This window comes from Acipenser ruthenus, chromosome 4 (assembly GCF_902713425.1).
Source record: "Acipenser ruthenus chromosome 4, fAciRut3.2 maternal haplotype, whole genome shotgun sequence".
In the NCBI taxonomy this organism is placed as follows: domain Eukaryota; kingdom Metazoa; phylum Chordata; class Actinopteri; order Acipenseriformes; family Acipenseridae; genus Acipenser; species Acipenser ruthenus.
The window spans coordinates 56,331,673-56,357,388 of record NC_081192.1 but is presented as its reverse complement, the minus strand read 5'-3'; the positions used below and the strand labels follow the sequence as shown (position 1 = coordinate 56,357,388).

Below are 25,716 nucleotides of genomic sequence, written 5' to 3'. Positions count from 1 at the left end.
TCATTAACGTTTTACAAGGCTTGTGTAGCAACTATATTCTGTTGTTGCTTCAGCTTTTAAAAACATACATAAACCACTAACATTATACTTAATATGTTGACAGATACATTTTGAAATTGCTTTGTTATTGTAGGGGGTGCATATTTCCATGCAACGTCAATAAATAAATCATCATAATAGTATGGGATGCATTTTCTCACGGGGCAAAATTTGATCTAGAGCAACGTCAGAAAATGCTACCGGGATGCAGGGGTACCGGCCTTGTTTCAGCTTGAAAGGCGCAAACATGGGAGGCTCTAAGACCACGCAAGCCGTGTTTGTCATATGACTGAATCCAATAAGAATCAACTGGAAGGAGGAGAAACAGTGTCATTGAATGGAGTTAATCTGTGTGAGAAGGACACGGTACTGTATTTACTGCCCAAAATTATCTAATACTCTGGTAGTTCTATTTATTTGTGCTGTTGTCTTTGGTTCTCTGCATGTGGATATAATGAGAGGATGGCTAAGAGAGGAGATGATGGCGCGATACTGATTCGAACTGCAGTAAAAGATAAGAGTGATGATACTAATCCTGGGGGTGTAAACATGGATTGCGGCGATGGTGAAGAAGGTCTGTCTTTGGAAGAGATTTTAAAGCTGTACAATCAGCCGATCAACGAAGAGCAGGCATGGGCAGTTTGTTACCAGTGCTGCGAGTCACTGTTGCAGGGGTCCCGGCGCAGACATTCTAGAGGCGCTGGAGGCTACGCCAGAAGGATTGCGGGAGCCGCAGATGTACGGGTCAGGAGAGACGGAACAGTACTAGTGCAAGATGGACAGTATAGTTCAGGTACATTTAAATTCACGTATTGATTTTAATGATTCATTCACAAGTGGTTTATCTATCTATCTATCTATCTATCTATCTATCTATCTATCTATCTATATATATCTATATATCTATATATATCTATCTATCTATCTATCTATATATATATATATATATATATATATATATATATCTATATATATATATCTATATATCTATATATATATATCTATATCTATATATATATCTATATCTATATATAAATTATTCATTTTACTTGCCTTGCATTCCATTGCACATATAAGTGATTTACCACCAAGATTGGATATGTGTATTGCGATATTCAGTATAAATGATGCGATATTCGGTGCAAATCAATATACAATAAGACTATATACAAGTAATCTTATAACAGTCATACAGTTTAGGATAATGAATCTAGATTATGTGGGTTGTGCTACAGAGTATTTGAAATCCGCTTTTTTACAACTGAATTGTAACTAAATGCCTACAATGACGGTGTCACGGGAAATTGGTAGACAGTGAAATAAGTAGATATCGCCTTTACTGCGCACGCGCGAATTTTTCACATTTGAAGGGAGGGTTCATGGCGCCAGTGGGCATTTTCGAGCTCTGATCTTTAACCGTTAAACACCCTGTATGTCGCCGTTTTTGTTTTACATTTGTTGTCATAATATTGTAAAATTAGCAAACAATTAAACAAGTTGTTAGGATGTTTACCTAATAAATGCTACATTTTACAAAAAATTGCTACTGTACTACAGACATGGGTTTAATAATAGCACTGTTAACCCTGGTGAGGAAATCCTACAGAAACTTTGTACAATAATCCTTCTGAAATTGAAATAAATCCCATAGGAATCCTTTACAAAAGTCATATATTAATCATTTTAAATGTCATAGGAAGCCTATACAATTATTATAGGAATCCGTTTAAGAATGTTATAGGAATCCTATAGAACTTGTATGAATACAATTCTTATGGCAATCCTAAAGGAAGTATATGTTATATAGCATTAAAGGAATCCTGCAAAACTCTTACAGGAACTTTACAGTAGGAATGCTACATATGTCTTATGAAACCAGCCAGTACTGAAAAGCCGTTCGCATTCAAGCAAGACAGCTGGTGTTCTTGGCAGAGGATTCATCATTAAAAAAGCAACTTTAATGTGTATAAAACTTGTGAGTTTGCAGTTTTGGATAACATTTCCCTATTCTAAGGCACAAGTTTCAGATTGTAATCTTCCTTAAAAAACAAGGTTTATACTGCTTTCAAAATGTTTTTATTATATCATTAAACATTTTAAAACAACCAATGAAGGTTACAGCCAAAGAGAAATAGGAAAACCACTGAGAGTGCACTTTACACTAAGAAGTACAAAACAAAACCCCAATAAAGTGAGCAACTTGAAAGGTGCAGGGTGAAAAAGAATCACCACAGCGCAACAAGACCGTGCTATTGTTGCCAAGGTCAGAACGAACAGAAAAGTGAGTGCTTCAAATACTGCGCTGGTGATGTCCTATATATTTTTTCCTCATCATTTCATTTTGATTGTATATGGGCCCTGTGACCGAGTGCTGTTGTTGCAGTGACGTGTGGGTAGTGATGTCACGGACCAGGAAGTAAACATTAAGCAAAAGCACCGCTTTGCGGTCCTCAAGAGAAGATGACCAATAATTTGAGGCTGTTTTCACACCAATGGCTGGTAACCGGCAGAATTTCCTTAGATAATAAACCAGCATTAGACTTCCGCAGTCCTTCTCATCAACGGAGAGCACAATAGAATTCTATGCCAAACCCGACCTTGTTTAAAAGCCCAACGGTTGTGTCAGCAGAGAGCAGTAGAGATTTTAATTTTGTTTTAAATATGTTTCTGAAAATCGGAGGGTAGTGGTGAGATGTATCTGTTGTGTCGAGTTTAAACATTGCATACTCGCTAGTCAGTTTTATAAAGTGATATTTAGTTTAATAAGTAAATGCCGCTGCTGCATATACTGTATATATTGCATGCTGAGTGAGACTTGCGTGGTGATTTCTCAGATAGCTTTTGAATAGTGTTACTGCTACTGCTTGCCTCTGGAGTTTTCTTTGTTCTGTTCCTAAATAAATACCACAGTATATTTGTCAATTTTTCTGTAATTCTAAGAGACACAGATGAAGAAAATAATTAAGTGATTAATAGATCAGGTAAGTAAGTTGGTCTATGATGTCATAGCCGTGCGGTAAGACAATTATTACCGCATGCTCATGTGATCTTGTTCAGCCAATCACAGCACTCAATTTATCCAAGCCATTTTCTAAATAATAGTAAACTGTAAAAAAAATATTCACTGAGTGTGTGACTAAACTAAAGTTTATGATTGAGTGTAGCTTACATACAGAGTGAGTTGTAAATAGGAAGGAGAAGGGTTATTACCAGAAGTGTTATTAAGAACATAAGAAAGTTTACAAACGTGAGGAGGCCATTCAGCCCATCTTGCTCATTTGGTTGTCAGTAGCTTATTGATCCCAGAATCTCATCAAGCAGCTTCTTGAAGGATCCCAGGGTGTCAGCTTCAACAACATTACTGGGGAGTTGGTTCCAGACCCTCACAATTCTCTGTGTAAAAAAGTGCCTCCTATCTTCTGTTCTGAATGCCCCTTTATCTAATCTCCATTTGTGACCCCTGGTCCTTGTTTCTTTTTTCAAGTCAAAAAAGTCCCCTGGGTCGACATTGTCTATACCTTTTAGGATTTTGAATGTTTGAATCAGATCGCCGCGTAGTCTTCTTTGTTCAGGACTGAATAGATTCAGTTCTTTTAGCCTGTCTGCATACGACATGCCTTTTAAACCCGGGCTAATTCTGGTTGCTCTTCTTTGCACTCTTTCTAGAGCAGCAATATCCTTTTTGTAACAAGGTGACCAGAACTAAACACAATATTCTAGGTGAGGTTACAAAAAGGATATTGCTGCTCTAGAAAGAGTGCAAAGAAGAGCAACCAGAATTAGCCCGGGTTTAAAAGGCATGTCGTATGCAGACAGGCTAAAAGAACTGAATCTATTCAGTCCTGAACAAAGAAGACTACGTGGCGATCTGATTCAAACATTCAAAATCCTAAAAGGTATAGACAATGTCGACCCAGGGGACTTTTTTGACTTGAAAAAATAGCTACACTAATGCATTGTAAAGTTTTAACATTACTTCCCTTGATTTAAATTCAACACTTCTCACAATATATTCGAGCATCTTGTTGGCATTTTTTGTAGCTTCCCCACATTGTCTAGACGAAGACATTTCTGAGTCAACATAAACTCCTAGGTCTTTTTCATAGTTCCCTTCTTCAATTTTAGTGTCTCCCATATGATATTTATAATGCACATTTTTTTATTTCCTGCATGCAATACTTTACACTTTTCTCTATTAAATGTCATTTGCCATGTGTCTGCCCAGTTCTGAATGGTGTCTAGATCATTTTGAATGACCTTTACTGCTGCAACAGTGTTTGCTTACTATACCAGAATCTAAACCATTAATGTAGATTAGGAATAGCAGAGGACCTGATACTGATCCCTGTGGTACACCACTGGTTACCTCGCTCCATTTTGAGGTTTCTCCTCTAATCAGTACTTTCTGTTTTCTACATGTTAACCACTCCCTAATCCATGTGCATGCATTTCCTTGAATCCCTACTGCATTCAGTTTGAGAATTAATCTTTTATGTAGGACTTTGTCAAAAACTTTTTGGAACTCTAAATAAACCATGTCGTATGTTTTGCAATTATCCATTATCAATGTTGCATCCTCAAAAAAGTCAATTAAGTTAGACACGATCTCCCTTTCCTAAAACCATGCTGACTGTCTCCCAGGATATTGTTACCATATAGGTAATTTTCCATTTTAGATCTTATTATAATTTCCATAAGTTTACATACGTTTACATATAATAGAAGTCAGGCTTGTTGGTCTGTAGTTATTTACATATAATAGAAGTCAAGCTTATTGGTCTGTAGTTATTTACATACAATAGAAGTCAAGAGACTGTTGCATGATCTTGGTTAGCGGTTTGTAAATAACTTCTTTAATTTCTTTGAGTACTATTGGGAGGATCTCATCCGGCCCAGGGGATTTGTTTATTTTAAGAGCTCCTAGTCCCTTTAACACTTCTACCTCTGTTATGCTAAAGTTATTTAAAATTGGATAGGAACAGGTGGGCATGTTGTCCGTGTCCTCCTTTGTAAAAACCTGTGAAAAGTAATCATTTAATATATTTGCTATTTTTTTTTCTCTTCATCTATGATTTTGCCATTCGTGTCTCTTAGACATTTAACCTCCTCTTTGAATGTTCTCTTGCTGTTATAATATTGGAAAAACAATTTGGAATTTGTTTTAGCCCCCTTAACAATATGGATTTCTATCTCTCTCTTGGCCTTTCTAACTTCCTTTTTGACTTGTGTTTACGGTTCCAAGTACTCTTTCTGTGTACTTTTGTTTTTGGTCCCTTTTAAACACTCTGTAAAGTGCCTTTTTTCGCTGAATATTTTTTTTAATTGATGTATTAAACCCTTTTGGCCATTTTGTTTTAGATTTAGATTTGTCTACTTTTGGGATGTAATTGTTTTGCACCTCTAGTACTACATTTTTAAAAAAACAGCCATCATTTTTCTGTGGATGTTTTCTCTATTTTTACTCCAATCTGCTTCTGTTAGTGACTTTCATACCTTCATAGTTTGCTTTTCTAAAACTGTAAACCTTAACCTTTACTAAGGTTAAAAGGTAAAAAGCTTTACTTTTGGGCTTCAAATGAGACCATGTAATGGTCTGAGTTTGCCAATGGCTCTCTGACCTCTGTTTTAGTTATTCTGTCTTCATTATTTGAAAAGACTAAATCAAGGCATGCCTCCCCTCTAGTCGGTGCCTTGAGAAATTGCGTTAGGAAGCAGTCATTTGTAATTTCCACCATTTCAATTTTGTCCGACGTGCTCCCCTCCGGTTTCTCTCATTTTATATGGTTGAAGTTGAAATCCCCAATTAGTATGGCTTCTCCTTTTCTACACGCATTTCTAATGTCATTGTATAACAGATTATTTTGCTCAGCGTCTGAATTTGGCGGTGTAACAGGGCGAGCAGCCCTGTACATTGTTTATTTATTTTTAGATCGGGGTCTCCCCCTCCGCCCCTGTGCAGAGTGTTTTGTATTATTTATTTAGTTTTATTGTATTATATTTATGACGGCGTAGCGCCGTGTTTTGTTTATTTTTAAAACGTGTCCTGGCAGAGGCGAGATCGGTGCTCGTCCTCTGCCAGGAGTAATTAATTAAAACTCGTGCAGAAGGTGGCCATCTCCCGAATGAATTAAGTGGTTTAATTTGTTGCTAATCGGGAGATGGTCACCTGTTATAAAAAGCTTGCAGCTCTTTAGATCGGGGTGGGTGTCAGAAGGAGAGAGTGTGTGAGAGGAGACGGAGGTGGCACCAGCAGGTATTCTCCCTCTGCTGGCGGAGGTGGGAGCGACTCACAGTCCTCCCAGGGCGGTGGAGGTGGAACCAGCAGGAATGCTCCCTCTGCTGGCGGAGGTGGGAGTGACTCACAGTCCTCCCACGGCGGTGGAGGTGGAACCAGCAGGAATGCTCCCTCTGCTGGCGGAGGTGGGAGCGACTCACAGTCCTCCCAGGGCAGTGGAGGTGGAACCAGCAGGAATGCTCCCTCTCCTGGCGGAGGTGGGAGCAACTCACAGTCCTCCCAGGGCAGTGGAGGTGGCACCAGCAGGTATTCTCCCTCTGCTGGCGGTGGTGGAAGCGGAACCAGCAGGCATGCTCCCTCTGCTGGTGGTGGTGGTGGGAGCGACATGTCGTCCTCCCATGGAGACTGAGGTGGCACCAGCAGGAACTCTCCCTCTGCTGGCAGGTACCTGGGCTGTGGACCTTCGGCCTTCCCCTTCTTGGGCCGTGGACGCACCGACTCCCCCCTCTTGGGCCGTGGACGCACCGACTCCCCCCTCTTGGGCCGTGGACGCACCGACTCCCCCCTCTTGGGCCGTGGACGCACCGACTCCTCCCTTTTAGGCGCAGGACGTTCGGGCTCCTCCCTTTTAGGCGCAGGACGTTCGGGCTCCTCCCTTTTAGGCGCAGGACGTTCGGGCTCCTCCCTTTTAGGCGCAGGACGTTCGGGCTCCTCCCTTTTAGGCGCAGGACGTTCGGGCTCCTCCCTTTTAGGCGCAGGATGTTCAGGTTCCTCCCTTTTAGGCGCAGGACGTTCGGGCTCCTCCCTTTTAAGCGCAGGACGTTTGGGCTCCTTCCTTTCCAGGTCCGTGTTCCCTCTCTGCCTCCTTCTCCTCACCTTCCGCTCTCTCCCCTCTCGCTCCTGGTAGACCCAGTCGATCTGGGTCATCCACTCCTCTCCCTGGTATTGGGTGGGGCAGATGGCCACGGTGTGCCCAAACTCCCCACAACCAGGGCACCACTCATTCACCACAACAACCCCTGGTGGCCGCTGCTGCTGTCTCCTCATCCTCCTTCCTCCCATCTTCCTTCCTCCCATCCTCCTCGTCACTCTCCTTTTCTCCACACACAAAAACGAAAAAAAAAACGAAAAAACCTGCAGTACCCTCTTCTGCCTGCGTCCTGGAGGCGCTGCGATCCCACGCAGGACACCACATGTGACAGGAATGGCTGACTGGTCTGACGTCACGGCAGAAGAAGGGACAACCAAAACAAAAAGGTATTGTGCAGTGGCGCGGGCGCCGTTTTATTTAAAGCAACCAAAAATAAAATAAATATTTAAACAAAAGAACACTTGCTCACAGAGCAAAATAAAAGGGTAAACAAAAACAAATCACGAACACAAAATCCAAAATAAATAAACCATACAGGTCAGGCTGGGCAGTCGCTGTCACTGTTCCTGTATGCTATGATTTAGTTTCGTTTTGTAACTCCGTCTCCTCTCACACACTCTCTCCTTCTGACACCCACCCCGATCTAAAGAGCTGCAAGCTTTTTATAACGGGTGACCATCTCCCGATTAGCAACAAATTAAACCACTTAATTCATTCGGGAGATGGCCACCTTCTGCACGAGTTTTAATTAATTACTCCTGGCAGAGGACGAGCACCGATCTCGCCTCTGCCAGGACACGTTTTAAAAATAAACAAAACACGGCGCTACGCCGTCATAAATATAATACAATAAAACTAAATAAATAATACAAAACACTCTGCACAGGGGCGGAGGGGGAGACCCCGATCTAAAAATAAATAAACAATGTACAGGGCTGCTCGCCCTGTTACAGGCGGTTATAGCATGCTCCTATTATTATGCCCTTTTGAATTTTTGTCCATTTATTCTGACCCATATTGATTCTGCATTGTTTTCTTTGTCCTGATTTAACACCTGGGTTTCAAGACTATTTCTTATGTATAGCGCTACCCCTCCGCCTCTTCTGTCCTGCCTGTCTTTCCTATACACTTTGTACCCACTAATATTCGTCTCCCTCACTCTCAGACAACCAAGTTTCTGTAACACCTATCACATCGTAATTACTTATTAGTGCAGTAGCTTCAAGTTCTAACATTTTGTTTCTGAGACTTCTAGCATTAAGATAAATACATTTAATAGTTGTCTTACCTGAGTTGTTGCCCTTGTTTTGATGTTTGTTTCTGTTTTTTTGTTTTCTCCCCCCTTCCTTTCTAGTTTAAATGCTTCTGGACCTCCTCAAGGATCCTTTCTCTGAGTAGATTGGTTCTCTTTCTGTTTAAGTGCAGTCCGTCCCATTTATATAGATAGTCCTTGTTGTAGAATGTGCTCTAATGTTCAAGAAAGGTGAAGCCTTCCTATTTGCACCACGATTTTAGCCATGCATTTTGATTTTGTATTTCCAGCTGTCCATATGGTCCTTTGCAAGGTGCCGACAGTATCCCAGAAAATACCACAGTTTTGGTCTTGTCTTCTAATTTCCTTCCTAGCTCTCTGAATTTGATTTGCAGGGATCTTGGCCTGTCTCTTCTAATATTGTTTGTACCGATGTGGACGACTACTACCGGGTCGTCTCCTGTTCGTTCTAGGAGCCTGTCTACGTTCTCAGTGATGTGCTTGACAGAGCTCCTTGAAGGCAGCACACTGTTGTAGTAAGGAGGTCCAAACTGCGAACTGAACTTGCTGTGTTTCTCAATATGGAGTCCCCAACAATCATGACCTCCCTTCTTTTTGCTGCCTGGCCAGCACTGTGTATAGGGTCCTGGATGTTGTTCCTCTCATTCTCTTGATGTTGGTTTTGGTCATCCGAATGTTGAAGTGGCTCACATTTGTTGGATGTTTGATTTCTGGTGGTTGTGTTTGACAAAGTTTCTTTTTTTCCCTCCTTCTGCCTATCTGAACCCAGCTGTTTCGACTCTCTTCCATCTCCCTGGTGGCTTTCAGTCTGCTAGGGGTGCAGACTTCCATGAATTGTGGGTGTGTCCTCCTCAAGCTCCTGTTGCTGTCTCATTTCCTGCAGCTCCATTTCTAACAGACTTGCGCGTTGAAGCAAGTCCTGGATCGTGCGGCACTTTACACATTTGTTATAACACTTTTAAAATGTTCATACGCTAACAGGGGTTTTTTTTTTTTTTACATACAATTACCAATGTTTATTTCTGGAGCAATGGGTAAAAAGAGCAGTGTGTCCCCCACCTGGTACTGAACCTATGACCCTCCAGTACATAGTGAAGTGCCCTAACCATTACGCCACTGACATATATTGCCAAATGCAGGCACTAATTGATGACTCGCTAGTGTCGTATTGCATGACTAATTGCATGACTAATATATATATATATATATATATATATATATATATATATATATATATATATATATATACAGTGCATTGCAAAAGTATTCAGACCCCTGACCAATTCTCTCATATTACTGAATTACAAATGGTAAAACACTGAAACTCAAAATCAATTATTGTAAGGTGACATTGGTTTTATGTTGGGAAATATTTTTAAGAAAAATAAATAACTGAAATATCTTGCTTGCATAAGTATTCAACCCCCACACATTAATATTTGGTAGCGCCACCTTTCGCGGCAATAACAGCTTTAACCCTTTGCAGTCCATTTATTAAATGCGCGTCAGACACGTCAGGTCTAATTAATTTTCACACGCGCAGTTAATTTTAGACGCGCTGTTTAAAAGTATTTTTTTCCACAGTGAAACGGGTTTAAATGGCCCTGCATATCAACAAAGCACTCACTAGGCATCTCCAGCCCCGCCCCACCCTTTCGTTCGCTATAGCTTTCACCTATGTAAGAAATAAATACTAAAAATAATAGTCGTACATACCGATCGATCATCGTTTTATCACCAAACTCCTCAATAATGCGATCCAAGTCATTATTTTATTACTATAACATCTGAAAAAAAGCTCTGCAAATGTCAATGATAGTCTCTGTGCGCTGACGCACTCATCCAGCTTGTTTACTATGACCGCCCCGTTACCTGATACCAGGGCCATGTATGACTATTCATGAGATATTGTTTTTTTTTTTTTTCGACTTGTCTCGGCTCCTGTCGCTCCCACTCGGCAATTGAATGGTTTTCTCGGCTTTTTCCGGAGAAAAAACGACTAAAAACCAGTTTTTTGCGTTGCTATAATGATGTCGGACCCAGTCCGACAAAGGACCTGAGAGGAATAATTGCAATGTCGGACCCAGTCCGACAATGGACCGCAAAGGGTTAAGTCTTTTGGGGTAAGTATGTACCAGCTTTGCACACAGTGTTGGAGTGATTTTGGCCCATTCTTCTTGGCAGATTTGCTCCAGGTTGTTCAGGTTGGTTGGACGACGCTTGTGGACCGCAATTTTCAAATAGTGCCACAGATTCTCAATGGGATTGAGATCAGGACTTTGACTGGACCACTGTAGGACATTCACCTTTTTGTTCTTGAGCCACTCCAATGTTGCTTTGGCCTTGTGCTTGGGATCATTGTCCTGTGGAAAGGTGAATTTCCTCCCAAGCTTCAGTTTTTTAGCGGACTGAAGCAGGTTCTCTTGCAGTATTTCCCTGTATTTTGCACCATCCATTCTTCCTTCAATTTTAACAAGATGCCCAGTCCCTGCTGATGAGAAGCATCCCCACAGCATGATGCTGCCACCACCATACTTCACTGTAGGGATGGTGTGTCTTGAGGCATGGGCAGTGTTAGGTTTGCGCCACACATAGTGCTTTGAGTTTTGGCCACAAAGCTCTATCTTGGTCTCATCTGACCACAAAACCTTTTCCCACATCGCAGCTGGGTCACTCTCATGCTTTCTGGCAAACTCCAGACGTGCTTTCAGATGGTACTTTTTGAGTAACGGCTTCTTTCTTGCCACCCTCCCATACAGGCCAGTGTTATGCAGAGCTCTTGATATGGTTGACTGGTGCACCATTACTCCCTCCCAGCCACTGAACTCTGTAGCTCCTTCAAAGTGATTGTTGGCCTCTCTGTGGCTTCTCTCACAAGTCTCCTTGTCTGAGCGCTGAGTTTTGAGGGACGGCCTTTTCTTGGCAGTGCCTGGATGGTGTGATGCAGCTTCCACTTCCTGATTACTGATCCAACTGTGCTCACTGGGATATCCAAACACTTGGATATTATTTTGTACCCTTTCCCTAATCTATGCATTTGTAATACTTTATCTCTAACTTCTGTAGAATGCTGTTTGGTCTTCATTTTCCTTTAGATTCACAGCCTGACCAATGATCCTTCAACAGTGGGGTTTTTATCCAGAAAAGGTGACAGCAACTTTAATGGTTCACAGGTGGAGGCCAATGGTAAGGTAATTGTGTCCTCGTTAGGGCAATTTCTTTCATCGGTGTAAACTGGTAGCTTCCACAGCACAGGGGTTGAATACTTATGCAAGCAAGATATTTCAGTTTTTTTATTTTTCTTCAAAATATTTCCCATCATAAAACCAATGTCACCTTACAATAATTGATTTTGAGTTTCAGTGTTTTAAAATAAAATATCAAACAGAATGAAATTTCAATGTACCATTTGTAATTCAATAATATGAGAGAATTGGTCAGGGGTCTGAATACTTTTGCAAGGCACTGTATATATTTTATATATACACTACATGTCAAAAGTTTTAGAACACCTCCATTTTTCCAGTTTTTATTGAAATTTACGTAGTTTAATGTCTCAATGTACTCTGAAATTAAAGCATAGAACAAATAAACAATTGGAGATAAAAAAGAAATCATGGAATCGTTTTGTTTAACAAAATTTAATCTAAATTTTTGACTCATCAAAGTAGCCACCTTTTGCAGATATAACAGCCGAACACACTCGTGGCATTCTTTCTACAATGGAAATCAAATATTGTTTGGAAAGTTCTTCCCAACACTGTTGCAGAAGTTCCCACAAATGTGTTGCACTTGTAGGTTGCTTTGCTTTCACCCTTATTATTATTATTGTTATTATTTAATTCTAGCAGATGCCCTTATCCAGGGCGACTTACAATTGCTACAAGATTTCACATTATACAGATATCACATTATTTTTACATACAATTACCCATTTATACAGTTGGGTTTTTACTGGAGCAATCTAGGTAAAGTACCTTGCTCAAGGGTACAACAGCAGTGTCCCCCATTGGGGATTGAACCCACAACCCTCTGGTCAAGAGTCCAGAGCCCTAACCACTACTCTGCACTGCTGCCCATGAACTGGACCCTTCTGTCCAGTTCATCCCAAACCAGCTCGATGGGGTTTAAGTCTGGAGACTGTGCTGGCCATTCCATGATTTGAAGCCTACCTTCTTGTTCTTTTCTTCTAAGAAACATACCTCCAGGCATAGCCTGGAGGTATGTTTTGGGTCATTATCTTGCTGTAGGATGAACCCCTGACCAACTAGGCGTATACCAGAGGGTATTGCATGGCGCTGCAAAATGCTGTAGTAGCAGTTTTGGTTGAGGGTGCCACTCACTCTGTGCAAGTCGCTGACTCTGGATCCAGCAAAAGAGCCCCAGACCATCACGCTTCCTCCTCCATGTTTGGCAGTTGGTGTCACACACCGAGGAACCATCCTTTAGTCTACTCGACGGCGTACAAAAACCCTGCGTGATGAACCGAAGATTTCAAATTTTGATTCATCGGTCCATAAGACCTTCTTCCAGTCTTCAGTAGTCCACTGGCGGTGCTTCATGGCCCAGGCAAGCCTCTTTTTCTTCTTTTGCCATCTTAGCAATGGCTTTCTTACTGCCACTCGACTTGTCAAACCTGCAGCTCGAAGTCTTCTCTTCACAGTTGAAACTGAGACTTGCTTACTTCGACCAGTGTTAACCCTTTGCGGTCCATTGTCGGACTGGGTCCGACATTGCAATTATTCCTCACAGGTCCTTTGTCGGACTGGGTCCGACATCATTATAGCAACGCAATAAACGGGTGTTTAGTCGTTTTTTCTCCGGAAAAAGCCGAGAAAACCATTCAATTGCCGAGTGGTAGCGACAGGAGCCGAGACAAGTCGGAAAAAAAAAAAAAGGCGTATTTCATGAATAGTCATACATGGTATCAGGTATCAGATAATGGGCGTCCATAGTAAACAAGCTGGCTAAGTGCGTCAGCGCACTGAGACTATCATGGACATTTGCAGAGCTTTTTTCAGATGTTATAGTAATAAAATAATGACTTGGATCGCATTATTGAGGAGTTTGGTGATAAAACGAGTGATCTGGAGATGATCGATTGGTATGTACGACTATTATTATTATTATTATTATTATTATTATTTATTTCTTACATAGCTGAACGCTATAGCAAACAAAAGGGTGGGGCAGGGCTGGAGATGCCTAGTGTGTGCTTTGTTGATATGCAGGGCCAATTAAACCCGTTTGACTGTGAAAAAAATACTTTTAAACAGCGCGTATAAAATTAACTGCGCGTGTGAAAATTAATTAGACCTGGCGTGCCTGACGCGCGATTAATAAATGGACCGCAAAGGGTTAAGCTGTGCTTGAAGCTGTTGTCCTGTGAGCCGCCTATCACGCAAGCTGTTGACTCTCAGAAACTTGTCTTCTGATTCTGTTGTGGCTTTGGGTCTGCCAGACCTCTTCCTGTCAGAGTTTCCTCCAGTTTCCAAGTGCCTTTTGATGGTGTAGGAAACTGTACTCACTGACACCTTGGCTTTCTTTGCAATTTCTCTAAAGGAAAGACCTACACTTTTAAGGGTTATAATGGTCTGTCTGTCTTCCTTTGTTAATTGCCTTTTTCTCGCCATTATGAGAGCAATATACTACTTCCTGCAGTACAATACTGTCCAAATATTGCTTAAGAGGGTGTAGTAACACAGTCTGTTCCAACACTGCTTTTATACAGACAGAAGGTTTGTAAGTAATCAACAAAAGTTGGGACACCTGTAGGAATTGTTAGCATCAACTTTCAAGGCTTAATTTACTTCCATTGCGGCAGAACAGCTGGAAGTTGTTAACCCATTACTTGTTCCCTGAAAAAGGCCTTTTTGTATAACTCTGAAATGTACATTATTTTTCAGTTTTTGGTAACCTAAACTTTTTTTTTTTTAACCTCTGGCAGTTTACCGCTTACCTTTGTACCATTTCAGGTTATTCACTGGACTTGAACTGCTTAAATTTCAATAAAAACTGGAAAAATGGGGGTGTTCTAAAACTTTTGACTGGTAGTGTGTGTGTGTGTGTGTATATATATATATATATATATATATATAATCAGTACTGTGCAAAAGTTTTAGGCAGGTGTGAAAAAATGCTGTAAAGTAAGAATGCTTTCAAAAATAGACATGTTAATAGTTTATATTTATCAATTAACAAAATGCAAAGTGAGTGAACAGAAGAAAAATCTACATCAAATCAATATTTGGTGTGACCACCCTTTGCCTTCAAAACAGCATCCATTCTTCTAGGTACACTTGCACACAGTTTTTGAAGGAACTCGGCAGGTAGGTTGGCCCAAACGTCTTGGAGAACTAACCACAGTTCTTCTGTGGATTTAGGCAGCCTCAGTTGCTTCTCTCTCTTCATGTAATCCCAGACAGACTCGATGTTGAGATCAGGGCTCTGTGGGGGCCATACCATCACTTCCAGGACTCCTTGTTCTTCTTTACGCTGAAGATAGTTCTTAATGACTTTCGCTGTATGTTTGGGGTCGTTGTCATGCTGCAGAATAAATTTGGGGCCAATCAGATGCCTCCCTGATGGGATTGCATGATGGATAAGTATCTGCCTGTACTTCTCAGCATTGAGGAGACCATTAATTCTGACCAAATCCCCAACTCCATTTGCAGAAATGCAGCCCCAAACTTGCAAGGAACCTCCACCATGCTTCACTGTTGCCTGCAGACACTCATTCATGTACCGCTCTCCAGCCCTTCGGCGAACAAATTTTGACTCCTCAGTCCAGAGCACCTGCTGCCATTTTTCTGCACCCCAGTTCCTGTGTTTTCGTGCATATTTGAGTCGCTTGGCCTTGTTTCCACGTCGGAGGTATGGCTTTTTGGCCGCAAGTCTTCCATGAAGGCCACTTCTGACCAGACTTCTCCGGACAGTAGATGGGTGTACCAGGGTCCCACTGTTTTCTGCCAATTCTGAGCTGATGGCACTGCTGGACATCTTCCGATTGCGAAGGGAAGTAAGCATGATGTGTCTTTCATCTGCTGCAGTAAGTTTCCTTGGCCGACCACTGTGTCTACGGTCCTCAACGTTGCCCGTTTCTTTGTGCTTCTTCAAAAGAGCTTGGACAGCACATCTGGAAACCCCTATCTGCCTTGAGATTTCTGCCTGGGAGAGACCTTGCTGATGCAGTATAACTACCTTGTGTCTTGTTGCTGTGCTCAGTCTTGCCATGGTGTATGACTTTTGACAGTAAACTGTCTTCAGCAACCTCACCTTGTTAGCTGAGTTCGGCTGTTCCTCACCCAGTTTTATTCGTCCTACACAGCTTTTTCTGTTTCAGTTAATGATTGTGTTTCAACCTACATATTGAATTGATGATCATTAGCACCTGTTTGGTATAATTGTTTAATCATACACCTGACTATATGCCTACAAAATCCCTGACTTTGTGCAAGTGTACCTAGAAGAATTGATGCTGTTTTGAAGGCAAAGGGTGGTCACACCAAATATGGATTTGATTTAGATTTTTCTTCTGTTCACTCACTTTGCATTTACTTAATTGATAAATATATCTATTAACATGTCTATTTTTGAAAGCATTCTTACTTTACAGCATTTTTTCACACCTGCCTAAAACTTTTGCACAGTACTGTATATATGTGTGATTATATATATATATATATATATATATATATATATATATATATATATATATATATATATATAATGTATATTTCACTTTTATATGGGTAGGCCTATTCAAATATCAATTGCTCTGGATAAAAGCATCAGCCAAATCAATTGACATGTATTTTCCTGGCTTGCTATTTATTAATTTATGTAAGTTTATGTAAGGTGCAGTGGTTTAAACTGTATCTGTATCGCAGCCTAGAACTCACGTTGCTAGTTCGAACCTCGGGATTTCTTTATTTTATTTTTGTGCGATATGTTGTAGGATATTCCCTGCCAAAATTAGAAATGAATGAATGAATGAATGAATGAATGAATGAATAAAATAAAAATATACCTTTTATTAATTTCATTATTAATTTAATTTCATAATTCATTTATTTATTCATGTATTTATTTCACAATTTCCACTTTGCTTTTTACATTTTGATGTGACGCTTGCCATTTCTTTTTCGATGTGGTCTCCATATTTCTTTTTCAATGTGCCACAACTGCTTCTGTCAATCACAGCCAGTGGGTGGTATCAACGACTCCATTGGCTGGCAGAGATTGTTCCACCCATAGATACGGTTCCACCCCCTCCTCCGGCAATGCCATGCAACACAATTGATGTCAATCTGACAGGGTTTCTCAAAGTTATACTACTGCTGAGAGTTACAGATATTTTATGTTTTTATTGAGTTGACTGAAATATCCAACATTTATGTCCCTGTTTTGCCACTCATTAGCACTCCCAATTTCACTTTCATAACTTAGAAGCTGGGAGATGGGGTCCGGTAAGAACGCTTTTTTATTTATATAGCCCATCGTAAATTACCAAAACACGACACACACACGCACACACACAAATGCCCCCTTGCCCCACTAACGTGGGGCCTAACATTATAATGATTACACGTTAAATATATGTCATAGTTCTGAGATTTGATCGCAAGTGTCATTTCAGTTTTGCTGTCAGTTATTTCAAATTAAGTAGTGAGACACTATAATTAACATGTATGACACAGGACAGGAGTAAGTTAATTTGGCTGTTCGATAAACTAATTTTAGTCAAACTTGTTCGAATTAGACAGTGGGTGGCATCAAAGCCATTGCTTAATCAGCCAATGGAGTCGTTGATACCACCCACTGGCTGTGACTGACAGAAGCAGTTGTGGCACATTGAAAAAGAAATACGGAGACCACATCGAAAATGAAATAGTAGTGGGCTCCCGAGTGGCGCATCCAGTTTTTTGCCGTGGTATTGAAGAGGTATCGAGTATCGTGAAACTGAACTGGTATCGTATCGAAGTTCAAAATTCTGGTATCGTGACAACCCTAGTCAGGCCGTTTCTCAATGTAACCGGATACTGCTGATTTTAAAACTGGAAGCTGGAGATTCAGTCGTGTAGAGCAGCGCCTACAAAAAGGTACCACAAAATATTCCTGTCAGGACAACTGAGGAAGTCAGCACCTCCGGTTATTTTTTTATTTATTTATTTATTTTTTAACAAAAAAGCTTATTCGCTGCCAAACATGAACTACTTTAGATGTGTAATGGCTGCAGTATAGGATACTGACCTTAGGTTTAGGGTTTCGGTGTTGGGAGAGGATTATTCATTGTTTTATTAACAATAATATGATAACCAATCAGAGTGCAGTGTCCTGACAGGAACATTTGGTGGTACCTTTGTAAGGACAGCTTGAGCAGATCCTGCTCAGTGCAAACTCGTCAAGTACGGATGTAAGCATCAAAACTGGGGGAATTTCCAAAAGCTGACTTGCGGTGCAGCGGGCTAAAGCGTGTCTGTATCAGCGTAGAATTTTCATGCTGCAGCTTCAAACCCTGCAGGGGGTTTTTTTCCCACGAGATGTGCTGTTTTAAAACATAAATAAATCATGTAATATAACTGATATGTATGTCAAAGTGCTTGATTTCTCTGGTTTATTTAGAGGTTGACCAACATGTGAAATTCCATGACTGGTACATATCCTGTTCTTTAGTTATTGTTTTCCCCAAGATTGATTTTCTTATGATCACTACATACTGTAACGAAACCTGTCCTGGCTAGGTTGTGCTCTAACTGGATTGAAGCACCTGGAAACAATATATTAACTTTTAAAAGGAGTATAAAAATGATCTGGGTATACATTTGAGTACAGGCAAAGTGGACAATGGTAGAAAAACAGTTACAGCAACCAACAAAAATGTTTGATCCAATCAGTTCTCTAGAACAAGAAGTACTTCAGTTAAATTACCATACAGCAATAAACCAAACTTCAATATAAAACAATCAAACATTACATTTAAAACCAATATGTGCGACTAAAACAAATCAAATAAAACTAAGTGCTGGTACACAAACCAATATTCAAATCATAAGAGAAAAAACACACAATCAAGAAACAACAACTTCAGTGCAAAACGATCACACCCACATTTCAATTATAACAAACAGGGTAGATTAATTGCTGTATGGATAATTAGCAAGACAATGGCAACTCAATCACTAGGCACAATTGCTGAGTATCACCTAGCGGAGATTAGCGTTTTTAAGAAGTACCCAGTTTTAGTAGTCAGTTTACAAATACAATACTATCAGTAATTCATAAACCATTCAGTGCAAATCAGCATCAATTAATATTACATTTAGAAACCAGGTTATATTATATCAACATTTCATACCCAGCCGGTGTAGATTAGCAGCAATCAATATTACGTTAAAACTAGATTCTATTATATTAGTAATTCATAAACCATTCGGTGCGTATTAACAACCAGTTAACATTACGGTTTAAACTCAGGTTATTGTATTAGTAAAACCATTCAGTACATATTAGCAGCAGTAAAAGTTGTATTTAAGCAAGCCCAATTATCAGTATTTCAGACTATTCCAGGCGTTTCAGCAGTACTTGCAAACCCGGTTATCTGTTTAAGAACAACAATACATGCACTATGAGGTAGGTAACAGATGCGAATGTCCACAGTTATCAGTATGTTATTCCATATAACCCAGCAAAAAAATAAACACAATACATAAAATACAGAAATAAATAAAATACAGAAAGAAAACTTCCCTTCACTGACAAGTCCCCCCAGAGTCTCGCACAGCGCACAGTTCGATTCAGTTTGTTTAGTTACGCTTCAGTTCGGTTAAGTTCCACAGGCAGCCCTGAACCCCGTCAGCGACCCCTCAGCAACAACAACCAAACAGGAGTCAAACCCCCCAAAACAGCTCTCGTAGTCCATCCTGTGCATTGCTTTTATCCAGGTTGTTTCTAATTATTCAATAACAACAAGTATGGCGTCATTGGTTGTAATGCTCGGTCCAATTGAGGTTGCCAATGTTTCATTCAATGCATGACTGAGTCGGCTGGCAAAGTAAGGAACGGAAGATGATGGTGATGATGATGACAAAGAAGAATGACAAATTTTACCTAAGTTTGACAACTTATATCAATATATCTCAATGTGTATAAGAGGTATTAACTTTTTTTACACATTCGGTCTAAGAAAGCTTAAAACTTTATATTTAAAGTGGAATCAATATTTTTTCTGGAGCAGTAGGTAAAAGAGCAGTGTGTCCCCACCAGGGATTGAACCTCTGACCTGCCAGTATGTAGTGAAGTGCCCTAACCATTACGCCACTGACATTTATTGCCAAATGCAAACACTAAGTTATGGCTCACGAGCGTCATAGATATAATAGGCTATCGGGATACTATATATTTTTTTTAAATGTGTTTTTTATTTTAAATATTAATTGCTCCTGGATAAAAACAGGGCAGGAGTGTGGAGTAGTGGTTAGGGCTCTGGACTCTTGACCAGAGGGTTGTGGGTTCAATCCCCAGTGGGGGACACTGCTGTTGTACCCTTGAGCAAGGTACTTTACCTAGATTGCTCCAGTAAAAACCCAACTATATAAATGGGTAATTGTATGTAAAATAATGTGATATCTGTATAATGTGAAATAATGTATAATGTGACATCTTGTAACAATTGTAAGTCGCCCTGAATAAGGGCGTCTGCTAAGAAATAAATAATAATAATAATAATAATAATAATAACAACATCAACCAAATCAATTAGTGACATGCATTTTCCTGGCTTGCCATTTGTTAATTTATGTAAGTTTAAAAATTAAATACATTTCAACAACTACCCAGATGGGTAGCGGGTTGGAAGTTCGAACCTCAGGATTTTTTTTTTTTTTTGTGCGATATGTGCTGTTTTAAAACATAAATAAATAGCTTAGTGTAACTGGTATGGATATCAAAGTGCTTGCGTTGCCTGATTTATTTTGATGTAGACCAACATGTGAAATCGAGTCAGGCCGTTTTTCTCAATGTAACCGGATACTGCTAGTTTTACAACCGAAAGCTGGAGATTTTGTCGATTTTCAGTCAAACTCGTCAATACGGATGTAAACTTCAAAATTGAAGGCATTCCAACAGCTGACCGGTGGTGCAGCGTGCTAAAGTGTGTCTGTATCAGCGTAGAAGTGTCTTGCTGCAGCTTCGAACCCCGCAGGTTTTTTTTTTTTCTCGCGAGTAACAACGGAAGATGATGATGATGATGAAAAAAGGAGAATGACAATTTTACCTTAGTTTGACGACTTATATCTCAGTGTGTATGAGGTTGTGGCAGGATAGCAGCAGAGGGAAGACAGAAGACAGAAAGTGCAGTGAAACCAAAATATTTTAATTAACAAAACACAAATAAAAAGGCACGGTGGCCAACCAAAAAGACGAACACAAAAACAGGCTTTAAACATAAACTATACAGAAAGAATCACTCACTCTCTCACACACGTCTTTTCACCGTTCCAAACACTCACCTCCTAACAAACACTCTCCTCCTAACATACCCAACCACTCCCTTTTATACAGGTGCCTGGGCTAATTGGGCAATTCGCACCTCATTAGCCCAGGCACATTCCACACATTCCTCAGACATAAATTCACTGAACCACACCCCAAACTCACTCACATCCACTCTAAACAATACAAAAAACACAGAACCACCACAAAATAGGCTGCACCCCATCACACACCTCCACTCCTTGTGTGCAGCACAACATGGCCTAAATGGCCACCTCCCCCCTCAGTCTCAAAGTCCCGGAAGAGGGGGAAGCACAGTGTCCATGGGGGTGGCCATGGTGGGAGGTCCGGCACCCCCCAACTCTTCGTGGCCGACAGCTCCCTCTTCCGGGGCTCCCGCCACACACTATCCAGCCGCAAACGTGCGGCTGGGGGAGCTGGTCTCCTGACCTCCCCCCCTTTCTTCATGGCCGGCAGCTCCCCTCCGTGGGGCTCCGGCCACAGTGTAGCGACCCCAGGCGAAGCAGGACCCTCAACGACCCCAGGCGAAGCAGGATCCCTGGCGACCCCAGGCGAAGCAGGATCCCTGGCGACCCCAGGCGAAGCAGGATCCCTGGCGACCCCAGGCGACGGCAGCAGCAGCGGACCCTCAGGAGGCGACGGCAGCAGCAGCGGACCCTCGGGAGGTGGAGGCAGAGGCAGCTCCTGCTCCTCTCCCTCGGGTGGTGGTGGTGGAGGCAGAGGCAGCTCCTGCTCCTCTCCCTCGGGTGGTGGTGGTGGAGGCAGAGGCAGCTCCTGCTCCTCTCCCTCAGGTGGTGGAGGCAGAGGCAGCTCCTGCTCCTCTCCCTCGGGTGGTGGTGGTGGAGGCAGAGGCAGCTCCTGCTCCTCTCCCTCGGGTGGTGGTGGTGGTGGAGGCAGAGGCAGCTCCTGCTCCTCTCCCTCGGGTGGTGGTGGTGGTGGAGGCAGAGGCAGCTCCTGCTCCTCTCCCTCAGGTGGTGGAGGTGGTGGAGGCAGAGGCAGCTCCTGCTCCTCTCCCTCGGGTGGTGGTGGTGGTGGGAACAGCAGCTCGTCTCCCTCTGGTGGCGGAGGCGGGAACAGCAACTCGTCTCCCTCCGGTGGCGCTGCTGGCTCCTCCGACAGCGGGGTTAGAGCTGTTGGCACTGCCGGCTCCTCCGACAGCGGGGGTAGGGCTGGTGGCGCTGCCGGCTCCTCCGACAGCGGGGGTAGGGCTGGTGGCGCTGCCGGCTCCTCCGACAGCGGGGTTAGAGCTGTTGGCACTGCCGGCTCCTCCGACAGCGGGGGTAGGGCTGGTGGCGCTGCCGGCTCCTCCGACAGCGGGGGTAGGGCTGGTGGCGCTGCCGGCTCCTCCGACAGCGGGGGTAGTGCTGGTGGCGGGCGTCTCCGCTGGGCTCCCTTCAGCAGCAAAAACAATGGCTGCTGTGGAGCCTGAGCTTCACGCCCTCGTCCCTCCCAAAAAAAAATAGGGGTTTGGGCCTTCAGCTTCTCCCCTCCGGACACAGGACGCACTGGCTACTCCCCTCCGGGCCGTGGACGCACCGACTCCTCCCCTCCGGGCCGTGGACGCACCGACTCCTCCCTCTCGGGCCGTGGACGCACCGACTCCTCCCTCTCGGGCCGTGGACGTTCGGGCTCCTCCCTCTCGGGCTGTGGACGTTCGGGCTCCTCCCACTCGGGCTGTGGACGTTCGGGCGCCTCCCACTCGGGCTGTTGCAGCGGCAGCTCCTCCTCCTCATACTGGGTGGGGCAGATGGCCACTGTGTGTCCATATGCCCCACAGCCGGGGCACAACTCTGCCGCGAGCCCTTTTAAAAATAGCTCCCAGCTGTCATCTGCCTCCTCCTGGGCCAGCTCCATTTTCCTCCACCTCATCCTCTCTTCCCTTTTTTTTTTTTTTAAACAAAACAAAAAAACTGCACTTCCGCTCTGAGTCTCCAGGGGGCGCTATCCCACTTCTGACACCAACCTGTGGCAGGATAGCAGCAGAGGGAAGACTCAGAGACAGAAAGTGCAGTGAAACCAAAATATTTTAATTAACAAAACACAAATAAAAAGGCACGGTGGCCAACCAAAAAGACGAACACAAAAACAGGCTTTAAACATAAACTATACAGAAAGAATCACTCACTCTCTCACACACGTCTTTTCACCGTCCCAAACACTCACCTCCTAACAAACACTCTCCTCCTAACATACCCAACCACTCCCTTTTATACAGGTGCCTGGGCTAATTGGGCAATTCGCACCTCATTAGCCCAGGCACATTCCACACATTCCTCACACATAAATTCACTGAACCACACCCCAAACTCACTCACATCCACTCTAAACAATACAAAAAACACAGAACCACCACAAAATAGGCTGCACCCCATCACAGAGGTATTTATTTTTTTTTTCACATTCGATCTAAGAAAGCTTAAAATGTAATGTTTAAATTGGAATGGTACTTCTAAGTTATTTAGTTTTACCGCGGCAACATGGTCAAACAGCAAAACTCTTGGTGCTGAATAGAGTGTTTCGGCAGTTCCGCCAAGTTTTTCTAACTTGTATGAGGAACTACCGTTCCTCTCAATATTATTATTATTATATTTAGGATTGCTGTTTTTCTGTGTTTTTCCCTCGACGTTTTCTTCCCCTTTTAAGAATTCGAGTGATCCCTGGTAGCCATTTAGTAGTAAAATTGGTTTAATGTACGTGTTTTGGTGCATGCAGAGCAAAGAAACCTGCATGCAAACGAGGGTGCAACATTTTAATTAGCGATTAATCTATAATTTAAAAAAGAATAAATGCAGGACGCACTTTATTACAATCACTATTCGTAATTGTATTAACATTAATACAGACTAGTTTTTTTATTAAAATGTTGCACTCACAAATATTGAAAATTTGTAATATATTGTAGTAAATAACATATTGCTAGTTTGCCTATATAAAATATAGATAAACTGGCCAAAGCCAAATTAACACACTGCAACTCTCACATATATAGGGGCAGCAGTGGTGAGTAGTGGTTAGGGCTCTGGACTCTTGACCGGAGGGTCATTGGTTCAATCCCAGGTGGGGGACACTGCTGCTGTACCCTTGAGCAAGGTACTTTACCTAGATTGCTCCAGTAAAAACCCAACTGTATAAATGGGTAATTGTATGTAAAAATAATGTGATATCTTCTAACAATTGTAAGTCACCCTGGATAAGGGCGTCTGCTAAGAAATAAATAATAATATAGACAGTGTCTTGAAATGCTTTAATCAGAAAACAATGCAGCTTAAAGTCTAACAGCTGCAAGTCTTTCTGATAACAAGCTGAAGCTCAGAGCAGCTAATTTAAATTCACCGTCGTTCTGAGACACGGGGGAGGGGCGGAGCCCGCAGCACAACAGGCAGTCTTCCCAGTGACAGCGTGTGGAAGTGACAGCGTGGGGGAAGTACAGTCGTCAAAGTACAGAGCAGTTAGAAGCAGTTTGAAAGCAGGTTGACAGCTGCAGAAGCTAAACTAAACTTCCAAAAAAAAAGGTCTTCAAGCCAGTAATCTGTGACCCCTGCATGATGTGGGAAAGCCGAGAAAACCCAGCAGAGCTAAACAAAGTGTGTGTAAAGTGCCGCACAATCTAGGACTTGCTAGTAAGTATGCTAGAAATGGAGCTGCAGGAAATGAGACAGCAACAGGAGCTTGAGGAGCTGGCACACCCACAATTCATGCAATTCATGGGTCAGCACCCCTAGCAGACTGAAAGCCACTAGGGAGATAGAAGAGGGTCAAAACAGCTGGGTTCAGATAGGCAGAAGCAGGGAAAAAAAGAAACTTCGTCAAACACGACCACCAGAAATCAAAACATCCAACAAATTTGAGCCACTTCAAAATTTAGATGATCAAAACCAACATCAAGAGAATGAAAGGAATATTGTGTTCAGTTCAGGTCACCTCGTTACAAAAAGGATATTGCTGCTCTAGAAAGAGTGCAAAGAGCGACCAGAATTATTCCGGGTTTAACCTTTTGTGGTCCTATGACATTACAATTTTCCCTTTCTGGTCCGATGTTGGACCCTGTCCGACATCATCAAAAAGACGTTCAACCCAGGTCTCTAGTTGTTTTTTCTCCGGAAAAAGCTGAGAAAACCATTTAATGGCAGAGTGAGACCGATATGAGCCGAGAGAAGCCGAAAAAAAAAGTGGCGGATCTGAGCAATACACATAGCCTCGGCACCACAGAGATAACACGGACATAAACAAACAAGATAGCTGCTTCTCCATCCAGCGCTCAAAGAATATCACAGACATTTGCAGGGCTTTTTGAGATGTTATAGTAATAAAATAATGACTTGGATCGCATTATTGAGGAGTTTGGTGATTCAGGAGATGTTTATCAGTATGCACAACTATGAAGAGGTATGTAAAAATACTAGACTAGGCCATTCCAGAACCTTGATTTTGTTGTTCTTTAACCATTCTGAAGTAGATTTTGATGTGTGCTTTGGATCATTTTTGTGTTGGAACGCTCAGTTGCGTTTTAAACCAAGCTTTGTAGCGGAGGCTTTCAGATTATTGGCCAATATCTTTTGGTATGCTATGGAATCAATTTTACCATGTATTGGAACTAAATTTCCTGTGCCATTAGAGGAAAAACAGACCCATAGAAGGATGTTACCACCTCCATGCTTGACAGTAAGTATGGTGTTTTGTTCTTTGTGTGCCTCAGCAGACTTTTTCTCCAAACAAAACGACCATCAGCGTGACCAAATAGCTCGATTTTTATTGTTTCATCTCTCCACAAAACCTGTGACCAGA

At 42.1% G+C, this 25,716-nt stretch overlaps 1 protein-coding gene across 2 annotated transcripts in view; it reads left to right on the top strand.

Annotated features, from left to right (window-relative positions):
• The first annotated feature begins 356 nt into the window (after positions 1 to 356).
• Positions 357 to 25,716, top strand: part of LOC117400553 (protein spire homolog 1) — a 267,989-nt gene continuing 242,629 nt past the window's right edge. For both annotated transcript variants that reach the window (XM_034000695.2, XM_034000694.2), the window contains exon 1: positions 357 to 832. In XM_034000695.2, coding sequence (XP_033856586.2) covers positions 502 to 832 — 331 coding nt within the window. In that variant the 5' untranslated portion in view covers positions 357 to 501. The remainder of the gene's footprint in view (positions 833 to 25,716) is intronic.